This window comes from Orycteropus afer, unplaced genomic scaffold (assembly GCF_000298275.1).
Source record: "Orycteropus afer afer isolate SDZICR_OR568_19922 unplaced genomic scaffold, OryAfe1.0 scaffold00096, whole genome shotgun sequence".
Taxonomy (NCBI): Eukaryota; Metazoa; Chordata; class Mammalia; order Tubulidentata; family Orycteropodidae; genus Orycteropus; species Orycteropus afer.
The window spans coordinates 10,224,789-10,236,076 of record NW_006921683.1 but is presented as its reverse complement, the minus strand read 5'-3'; the positions used below and the strand labels follow the sequence as shown (position 1 = coordinate 10,236,076).

General features: G+C 38.3%; 1 protein-coding gene across 1 annotated transcript in view; it reads right to left on the bottom strand.

Annotated features, from left to right (window-relative positions):
- Positions 1 to 11,288, bottom strand: part of WDR64 (WD repeat domain 64) — a 363,829-nt gene that overhangs the window by 239,683 nt on the left and 112,858 nt on the right. Inside the window, exon 9 of the mRNA XM_042781201.1 lies at positions 5,346 to 5,425. Within this exon, the coding sequence (XP_042637135.1) occupies positions 5,346 to 5,425 (80 nt within the window). The remainder of the gene's footprint in view (positions 1 to 5,345; positions 5,426 to 11,288) is intronic.

Sequence of the window (11,288 nt, the reverse complement as noted above, 5' to 3'; positions counted from 1 at the left end):
TTTTTTTTCCTATGAGCAACATATTGAATGATGCAGGAAACATCAAAAGAAGATGAAAGGAATACACAGAGTCACTGTACCAAAAATAATTGGTCAATGTTCATCCATTTTAGGAAATGGTATGTGACCAAGAACCAATGGTATTGAAGAAAGAAGTCAAACCTGCATTGAAGGAAGCAGAAAAACAAACAAGACTCCAGGAATTGATGGAATACTCATTGAGATGTTTCAACACACAGATGTTGTGCTGGAGGCACTCACTTGGCTATGCCAAGAGATTTGGAAGGCAGCTACCCAGCCAGCTGACTGGAAGAGATCCATATTTGCACCCATTCCAAAGAAAGGTGATCCCACAGAATATGGAAATTATCAAACAATACCATTAATATCAAATGCAAGTAATATCTTACTGAAGATAATTAAAAAATGACAGAGAACTTCCAAGCTGAATTCAGAAGAGGATGTGGAATGAGGGGTATCATTGCTGATGACAGATGGTTCTTGGCTGAAAGCAAAGAATACCAGAAATATGTTTACTTGTGTTTTATTGACTATGCAAAAGCATTCAATTGTGTGGATCATTACAAATTATGGATAACATTGAAAAGAATGAGAATTCCAGAACACTCCATTGTACTCATTAGGAACCTGTATACAGACCAGGAGGCTGTCTTTCCAACAGAACAAGGGGATATTGCATGTTTTAAAATCAGGAAGGGAGTGAGTCAGGGTTGTTTGTACCCTTTCACCATACTTTTTCACCTTGTATGCTGAGCAAATAATCCAAGAAGCTGTATTATATGAGGAAGAATGTGGCATCAGGATTGGAGGAAGACTCATTAACCACCTGCAATATGCAGACAATATATCTTTGCTTGCTGAAAGTGAGGATGACTTGAAGCATTTACTGATGAAGATTGAAGACTACAGTCTGCAGTGTGGATTACACCTCACTATAAAGAAAACAAAAGTCCTCACAATTGAACAAATAAACAGCATCATGATAAATGGAGAAAAGATTGAAGTTGTCAAAGACTTCATATTATTTGGTTCTACAATCAACACCAATGGAAACAGCAGTCAAGACATCAGATGACATATTGCATTGGGCAAATCTGCTGCAAAAGACCTCTTTCAAATGCTGAAGATGTCTCCTTGAAGACTAAGGTGTGCCAAACCCATGGTATTTTTAATCACCTCTTACACATGTGAGAGCTGGACAATGAATAAGGAAGACTGAAGAAGAGCTGATGCTTTGAGTTGTGGTGTTGGCAAAGAATCCTGAAAGTACTATGGACTGCTAAAAGAACTAACAAATCTGTCCTGGAGAAGTACAGATGGAATGCTCCTTGGAAGTGAGAATGGCCAAACTTCGTCTCACTACTTTGGTCATGTTGTCAGAAGGAACAATTCCCTAGAGAAGGTATCATCCTTAGTAAAGTGGAGGGTCAATGAAAAAGGAGAAGGCCCTCAACAAGATGGATTGACGCAGTGACTGCAATGATGGGCTCAGGTATAGCAAGGATCATGAGGCTGGCACAGGATTGGGCAGTGTTTTGTTCTGTTGTACATAAGGTCACTATGAGTTGGAGATGACTCGATTGCACCTAACAACAACATCAGAGACACATACTATTTATTGTTTTGTTACTGACTTATTTCACTTAGCCCAATATTTCAAGGTTCAGCCACGTTGGAGTGTGTATTAGGACTTCATTTCTCTCAAAGGCCGAGTGGTATTTCATTATATGTATGTACCACATTTTGCTTATCCATTCATTTGTTGATGGACTCTTGAGTTGTTTCCACCTTTTAGCTATTATGAATAGTGCTCCACTAAACATTGTTTAATTATCTGTTTGTGTTCCTGCTTTCAATTCCTTTGGGCATATACCTAGTATTGAGATTCCTGGATCATATAATAATTGCATATGTAACATTAAAACATATCTAATTCTAGTATTTGTTCCTTTATGTGTTCTAAATCTTAGTATAGAGCTCTTTACATGATAAGCCTGAAACAGTACAGTTTGGAGACTTGGATTTCTGTTTATTCTGAGAAGCCTCATGATCAAGCCTCAGGAAAATTTCTTCCAGTCTAAACCATGACTTTCATGCCCTGTTTTGGTTACACACTTAGCTGCTAACTGGCATATTTATTTATAAGCCTTCCTTTCCCTTCTTGATGTTCTTAATTGAATTTTAGAAGTTTGTGACTAATGTTTTGTTTTTCTGAGTGCACAAAGCTGTGGATATATTTTAAGTAAAATCAAACCAGCAAAGTGGATTCCAAATCTTCCGAACAACATTTTCATTTATCTCCCTATGAAAATAAAGTTCTTTAAACAGTACATTCATAGTGTTTCAGATTCAAATGGAATACCTTGGAATTTATGTAGCACAACTCCATTCTTTGACCAGACAAGGTTTATGAGCAACAGAGAAGTGAGTGCTGAAAATCATATATTTGATTAGTGGTCAGGCTATGAAAAAAAAACAGCTCTTCTAATTTCTATTGTATTGTTTGGTTTCCAGTAGACTATTATATAATTTTTTAAAAATAATTTTTGAACCATAGCTAATTTGAAGTAAGTTTTATGGAAGACCTAAAGCTGTGCACAGAACTGAGCTGCACGGTGTACTTGAAAATTATTTTGTATCAAGTTCAACTTCATGCCCTTAGAAGGAAGATGTCTCAGCCATGAAGTAGGAGTAAGTTGTCAGTAGAGGCAATTCAGGTTTGAGGCAGGATTCCTTTGGTAGGAAAACAAGCATTGCCTGTTGTATATCTGGAGGAAGGAATTTGAAGGAATTTTTTATGGAAGGGGTCTTACATGTTTAACATTTTGGACTCTCTTGGCACATTCAATTAGACATTTATTGAATTTTTTTTTTTTTTCTTTTTGAAAGCTAAGTTTTTTATTCATGTCTTTCATTTGAAATATTCTTTGATAACATCCTTGGCCCGAGATTCTTTGCCATAATCTTTAACAAGCATACAACTGCAACTAACCACTTTACTGAGTTTCCCTAGGAGCCCTGGTGGTTCAATGGTTACACACTTAGCTGCTAACTGAAAGGATGGCAGTTCAAACCCACCCAGCCACTCACTGAGAGAAAGACCTGGCAATATGTTCCTATAAAGATTACAGCCTAGAAAACCCTATGGGGTAGTTCTACTCTGTCATCTGTGGTCACTATGGGTCAGAATCAACTTGGCACCTAACAACAACAATCTCTTTAAATTGATATTTCTAGTTTCCTGTTGTCATCAACCTTAATTAGGTTGATTTCATATTCAATACAAAGGCCACTACCAACCTGACATACATAGTCCCATCACAATCAGATGCAAGCTCACAAAGATGGGTTTTCACTTGTCTGCACCTTTAGCAATTTAATGAATTCCACAGGCCAGGCTTTCGTAGATGAAGGCGGTCTTCAAAATGCCTTTGCAGCTAGACAGTGGGTTAGACATGGAGCCAAGTCCCCACCTCTGCACAACTTGATGATGGAATTTTTTTTTATAATAAAGTTTTCTTCCTCTTTTAAAATCTATTTTCTTTTTTTTACATGTCAGACTTCTAATTTTGGCTATTTCCTGGGTGTTTGTTGTTTGTTTTGCTCACTTACATCTTTCAAGTTTACATAACCCTAATTTCCTTTAAGGCAACCCTGATCTTGAGAAGCCTCTGGGAGTTTGTCTTCTCCCAGGCAGGCAGCCTAGGGAGCGCTAACAACCCACATCTCCAACCAGACCTTTTTCCTTTGTCAGAAGAAATCCCTTCTAACATGTGTGATCTATACCTGACTTTAAACTTGGAAATGAGTTTTGGTTTGGTTTCCTTCCTTATGTAAGCATGCTTTTCCCAATTTCCATGTGACTCAAAACATAATTACCATTATTCCAATTTTCCCACCTTACAAACTTGGAGCTGACCAATCTCTCTTATTAATACTCAGTACGAATTGATCACTAGGACTTATGAAGAATTTTTCCTGACTGGAATCTCAGATTTCATTTCATCCCAATAAAAATGCCAGACATTTCCAAAGTGATTATTCTTATGTATTGTGATATAATTAAGATTTATTGAGAATCTACTACATGTCATGCATACATCATCTCAATGAATCTTAAAAATCCCTATGAAAGAGGTGTTGCTTTTGTTATTTTCAGTATTAATATTAGCAAGCTTGTTTTGAGCATTTACTATGTGCAAGGCACCATGGTATTTGAATTACTTTAATTCTTTTAGTGTCCTTATGAATATGTACTACTGTCATCTCCACCCTACAGATGATGCAAAAGCTTAGAGAGGTTAAAAAACCTGCACAAGGCCATACAGCTTAGAAATGAGACAGCCAGTATTGGTACCTAGACAGTCTGACTCTAGAGAGTTAAAGTAATTTCTCTATATTGTATTGTTGTTATGTGCCGTTGAGTCAGTTTTGACTCACAGCCACCCTATGTGACAGAGGAGAACTTCCCTATAAGGTTTTCCAGGGAGCAGATCACCAGGTCTTTCTCTCAAGGAGTGAGAGAATGAGCTCAAACGGCCAACTTTCATTTATCAGATTAGAGCCCCAATATCACAGAAAGGCATCTCAGGCTCAAACAATATTTCTGCCTTCTATTTTCCCCCTCAGACTTCTTAAATCATCATCTCAGCAGATGACTTTTTTCCTGTCTTCTACCTTACTTAACCCTTCAATGGTTTGTGTTTTTTTTTTTTTTTTTTAAGTTTCTGTCATTGGCCTTTTTCTCTTTTAACTCTAAATTGTATTGGCTCTTGACCTTTTTGGTCATGGATCACCTTTGGAGATTTGATAACATTTTGGGCTTTCTTTCCAGAAAAACGTACCCATGTGTGCGCGCGCATGTGCGCACAAACACACACACACATACACACACACACAAGTCCTATAACTGTAGGGGAATCTAGGACTCTAGTGCCAACAAATCCAGAAGCCACAATGAAAAAGACTATCATATTTTACTCAATACAGATTTTAAAATTCCCTAAGGTTTGCCCCAGAGTCCCTAGGTTGTGCAATTAGTCAACATGCTCAGCAGTTAACTGAAAAGTTGGAGGTTAGATCCACCCAGAAGTGCCTCGAAAGAACAGCCTGGTGATGTACTTTCAAAAAATCTGACATTGAAAACCCTGCAGAGCAGTTCTACTGTAATATACACAAGTCACCATAAGTGGAGTCAACCTGAAAGCAACTGGTAAAAGATATTTCTCAGCAGTAAATTCCATAATTTTATTAAAATCAATATGTTAATCAAGGAGAGCACTTTGCAAAGCAGAAAATCTCTATAATATGAACTGTAATCTTACCTCCAGTAACAATCACATTTGCTTTTATACAGTAACAAAAAGTGTTTGCTCCTCTTGGCATGGAAAATTCTCTGACAGGCCTAGAAAATATAAATTAAATGCAAAACTTGTATCTTTTTTCTTTATAAAGCTAATTCCAAATTACAAATAATATACTCTCTTCTAAGCTGTTATTTAAATCCATTTGCTGAAAGAAAATATCATTAGTAATGATCAAGTCTTCATTGACCCACAGAAGTATTTCATCTATAATATGGTTATATTAACATAGCACTTGTTATTGTTTCTGTTTCTTTTTTCTTTTCTATTTTTTTAAGTCCAGTGTCCCATCCTGGGGTTGTGGCTGTCCTGGAGGTGAGGTTGGGAAGAGATCTATTTTGTCTTACTACAGAAAAAAAATTAGGTGGCTAAATGAGTCCATCTAGTAGGACACAATACCCAGAACACATTTGGACACCCTCCTCTCTCCTGTCCACATCCAACTTTCTGTCAAGTCCCATTGCTTTGACCTCCAAAATGTATCTAAAATCTGATCATGGTTTCCCATTCCCACAACAATATTAGTTCAAATTTCCATCCTCTCTCACCAAAACTACAGCAATCGTTTCTCCTCCTTGTTGGTCCCTCTTTTACAATAACCCTATTTCATTGCATTATATGATCTGGTCAGAGGCAGTAACAGGTTTCATTTATTGCTGGTCTCTAAGCTAGGTATTATTATTATCCTCATTTAGTAAGTGAGGAAACTGAGAACTCTTGTTGGTTCTTTTTATGGGGAGACCAGAAAGAGGAAGCACTGGGGATGAGAAGAGCCCTGTAGAGGCCCTGCCATCAAGCGGGTGGAATATGACAGGGAATTAAAGTGTAAACTGGTGCATGACTTAGAATACACCTTGGATCTGAGTTCATCTGGATCTGCGGCATAGATTCTGGTTTTGTTCTATTGCTAAATATAAAACTTAAGATAAATCACTTAATATTTCTGAGCTATAGCTTCCCCATTATAAAATCAAGGATTAGATATAACCTCGCTAGTTTCTTTCACTTTTAAGATCTTTGACTTTATGCCTCTTACAAAGTTGTGGCAGGGGAGAGGTCAAGCAGGGCCACCACATAGTCTATGTGAATGGCATCCCAAAGGTGTGGAATGTACAACCTGTACAACCATTTGAAATGGCCCAGGATTTGGAACTGAGGGTGCATGAACAAGGGCTCTAATGACTGGTTGTACTTTCTGGGCAGTAAGGCACCACTAGGTGTTGAGGAAGAAGTAAAATCAGAACAGGCTAGTGTATTGTTGGAGAAAGAGATTGGATTTATAAATTTTTTTGTAGGCTGTTGGCTATAGAATTTGCATATATTCATAAGGGCAGTAATATGTTTGAAAAGTTGTTTTCTGCCTTATCTAAGATTGATAAGGTATTTATTTTCCAGACCAATGAAAGTCTGGTGGTGGTAAAAGAATTGGGAAGAGGGGACTATGGGCTAAAAGTATGCCCTGAAAGGGAAATAATCAAGGGAGGAAAATTCCCCAGTGGCAGCAAGACCTGTGAAAGAAGAGTTTTTAGGGCATACTTAATAAAGCCTTAGTCAGTCAACAAACATTTATAGAGTGTTGACTATCTACCTAAAACTGCTATAAAGACTATATCAATGAACTATGATATCAGAAGTCAGAGTGCTCATCAGTTAAGGGTCACAAACTCAAATGTCTAAGAAGCCAAGTAGGTAAACTAAGTAGGTGAAGTGGATTAGGTATAAAACAATAGAAAGCAGAGAAGGTTGTGGTAAACTCAGAGTACATGCCCAGCAAAAAGGACCCAAGGTCCAGAGCCAGTCATTATTTATCAAGAAGGAAAAGAAACTCACCAAACAAGCAAATACAGGGTCAAACAAACAAACAAGTGGTCCCCAAGCCCTACCATTTTACAGGTTGTATTTAGCTCAAGAGCTAGCAGTTTACAAACTCTAAATGAGATAACATCTACAATTTAAAAAATACGCTCTACAATAAAATATCAATTTTGGACAAAATTTTCAGTTCTTGTTAGGAAGAATGATCATAGGGGAAAAGATTAGTTTTATTGTTCAAAACTAATACAAAGTAGCCAAATTCATTTCAAAGCAGAAAGTTTTAATAAATAAAGGAATAGAAATATTTCTATGTGAAAAGACACTTATAAAATATTTTTAAATTTTTTCCTTCTAAGTAATTTAAATCCAGTTTATAGTAGTAATATTTCTGACTATCTAGTGTAAAGGTAAACTCATTCTTATTTTGTTCAAATGATGTTATTAAAAGTTTATGAAAAAGAAGTCTAATTTAGTAACATAAATATCAAGTCAGAATTTAGAATATTGAAATGCTTAAACATCCCAGAGAAGCAGTAGAAAGTTCTAACTGGGGACTCAGTTACAGTTTTGTAAAAGGCCCATTTTGTAACTGAAGCTGGTAGACTAAATGAGCTGAACTTGATGAGGTACAAACAAAAATGGCATTATGTTCTTCCACCCTGTTCTTCAAACACAACTTCATCTTGTATTGTCTTGCCCTGGCAAGGAGTCTTCTTGGGTCAGTGCTTGTTAGGATGGTTCCAGATAAGCTAACTTCCGTGCCCTCTGGGAAATTCCCAGACTTGCCACACTAGACAGTGACTGTAACTGCAGCCTTGCCATACTGCCCTGGATTCCTCTTACCAGTATCCATTTACCCATTTAAACATGACAGGCACAGTTCCCAGGACCCACAGGTATTTATGGGCCCAAAAAACTGTTTTCATTTCTTTTAAAATCTGAAGGAAAAAAGGGAAACTTACAGGGTTATAGGATGTTTTATTTATTTATTTCATATCAGAAAAAACAATTGCATCTTTAAATAAAGCTTATTTCAACTAGGAAGTCTCGTACGACTGGTGTTCATTTGGAAAAAAAAATTGAAAGGCAAACTACATTTCACAGATATTTCATATACATATTCAGATGCATATTCTTGAAAAGCTCTTTTATTCCGTCACTAAGTTTATTTCACTCTAACAAGTACATGCTATTGTTGTTGTTAGGTGTGTCAAGTCAGTTCTGATCATAGTGACCCTGTGTACAATGGAATGAAACACAGCCTGATCCTTCACCATCCTCCCAATCGGTTCTGTGTTTGAACCCACTGTTGCAGCCACTGTGTCAATCCATCTCATTAAAGGTCTTTTTTTTCCCTGACCCTCTATCTTCCCAAGCATGATGTCCTTCTCCGGGGACTTGTCCCTTTTGTAACATGCCTAAAGTGCATAAGTTACTTTCACCATCCTCATTTCTAAGGAATATTCTGGCTGTGCTTCTTCCAAAACAGATTTGTTAAGTCTGCTAGCAGTTCATGGTACATTCTGTATTCTTTGCCAACATCCTAATTCAAAGGTATCAACTCTTCTTAAGTATTCCTTATTCATTGCTCAGTTTTCACATACATATGAGGCAATTGAAAATGCCAAGGCTTGAGTGAGTGCACCTTAGTCTTCAACTTTTCCTTTTGAACACTTTTGCAGCAGATTTTCCCAATGCAATATGTTGTTTGATTTCTTGACTGCTGCTTCCATAGGCATTAATTGTGGATCCCAGTAAAATGAAATCACTGACAACTTCAATATTTTCTGTTTATCATAATGTTGCTTATTGGTCCATTGGTGAGAACTTTGTTTTATGTTAAGGTGTAATCTACACTGAAGACTGTAGTCTTTCATCTTCATGTATATGCCCCAAGTCCTCTTGCTTTCAGCAAGCAAAGTTTGTAATCTGCATATCACAGGTTGTTAATGAGTCTTCCTCCAATCCTGATGTGGCATTCTTTTCATATAGTTCAGCTTCTCAGATTATTTGCTCAACATACAGTTTGAATAAGTATGCTGAAAGAAGAACACTGGTTCTCGTGATTTTAAACCATGAAGTATCCCTTTCTACCACTTGTTTGTCAGTTTATCATATTGCAGTGGTTTCCATGTTGCTGTGATGCTGGAAGCTATGACACTGATACTTCAAACACCAGCAGGGTCACTTATGGTAGACAAGTGTGATAGCTGGAACTGTGTGTCAACTTGGCTGGACCACAATTCTGTGTGGTTTAAGCAGTTGTGATGTGGTTATACCCATGATGGGATCAGATGAATGTTTTGAGCAGCCAATCTGTTGAAAGGGAGTTTCCGTATGGGTGCGGCCTGTTTCCAGTATATTTGTGGACATTCTGGGAAAACCGGCATTTTTCTGGAGATCAGGATTCTGTTGTGCTGTCTACAACTGTCCATGAGTGAACAATCTACCATTCGACCTGGAGATCTTGGATTTGTCATTTGTTGGAGTCAACAGCCAGTGTACTGCCTGACAACCTTGAGCTCCTCGGCCCCTGCAGCTGTAAGAGTCTGAAAAAGCCTCCAGCTTGACGTTTGATCCAAGAACTTTGGACTTGCCAGTTTCTATAAGTGTGTGAGCCATTTTCCTAAGATAAATTTCTCTCTCTCTCTCTCTCTCTATATATATAAGCTTTACTGGTTTTGTTTTTCTAGAGAACCCAGGCTAACACATTTGGTATTGGGAGTGGTTCTAGAGAGACAAAATCATAAGGATTTGTTGTTGTTGTTGTTAAGTGCCGTCGAGTCGTTTCCGACTCATAGCCACCCCATGCACAGCAGAACGAAACACTGCTTGATCCCGCGCCAGCCCCACAATCCCTGCTATGCTTGAGCCCATCATCACAGCCATCGTGTCAATCCATCTCGTTGAAGGCCTCCCCCTCTTTGGTCGACCCTCCACCCTACCAAGCATGACATCCTTCTCCAGGGAATGGTCCCTTCTTACAACATGACCAAAATAGGTGAGATGAAGTCTGGCCATTCTTGCTTCCAAGGAGCATTCTGGCTGCACTTCCTCCAGGACAGATCTGTTAGTTCTTTTAGCAGTCCATGGTACTTTCAGCATTCTTCGCCAGCACCACAACTCAAAAGCATCAACTCTTCTTTGGTCTTCCTTATTCATTGTCCAGCTCTCACATGCATACGAGGCAATTAGAAATATCATGGCTTGTGTCAGGCACACCTTAGTCCTCAAGGAGATATCCTTGCTCCTCAGCACTTGATACAGTTCCTTTGCAGTTGACTTTCCCAATGCTACACGTCACGTAGTGTCCTGACTGCTGCTTCCGTTGGCATCAATTGTAGAATCAAGCAACGTGAATTCTTTGACAACCTCAATCTTCTCTCCATTTATTGTGATGCTGCTCATTGGTCCAGTTGTGAGGATTTTTGTTTTCTTGATATTGAGACGTAATCCATACTGCAGACTGTATTCTTCAACCTTCATCAGTAGGTGCCTTAAGTCATCCTCACTTTCAGCAAGCAAAGTTGTATCATCTGCATATCTCAGGTTGCTAATGATTCTTCCTCCAATCCTCAATCATGAGGATGGGCTTCCTAAATTGGTTCTCCAATTTTATTAATTGTAAACACACTAGTGACCCTGCCTCTGTTAGTAAAGAGGGACCTGCTAATCCGTGGTATGAGGTAGCAATATTAATATACAAAATAGCACCACCAATTGATGAAGTACTTGTGAGAAGTGAGGCTCTGGGGGATCACATATTTGATATTTTCTGAAATTTTCCCAGCATGAGGAGTATAAAGAAGCTGGTTGGTTGGTCTTAATTACACTAGAAAAAGTGGTGAAAGAGCGAGATGAACTCAGAACTGCAGAGTCTCACCTTAAGCACCTCAAAAAGACCTCAGCGTTTCCAGTTGTGCTCTGAAAGAATGCCTTATTTCTTCTAGTAACAGCTGATATTGCTGAAAACCAAATCCAGAGTCTTACTGTAAGGGTTACAGGTGAGGAGAGACAACTCAGGGACACCCAAAGTAGCAGGCGGGAAGAGCAGGAGAAAGGGGATTAAAAGCCAGGAAGCCAGAGAGA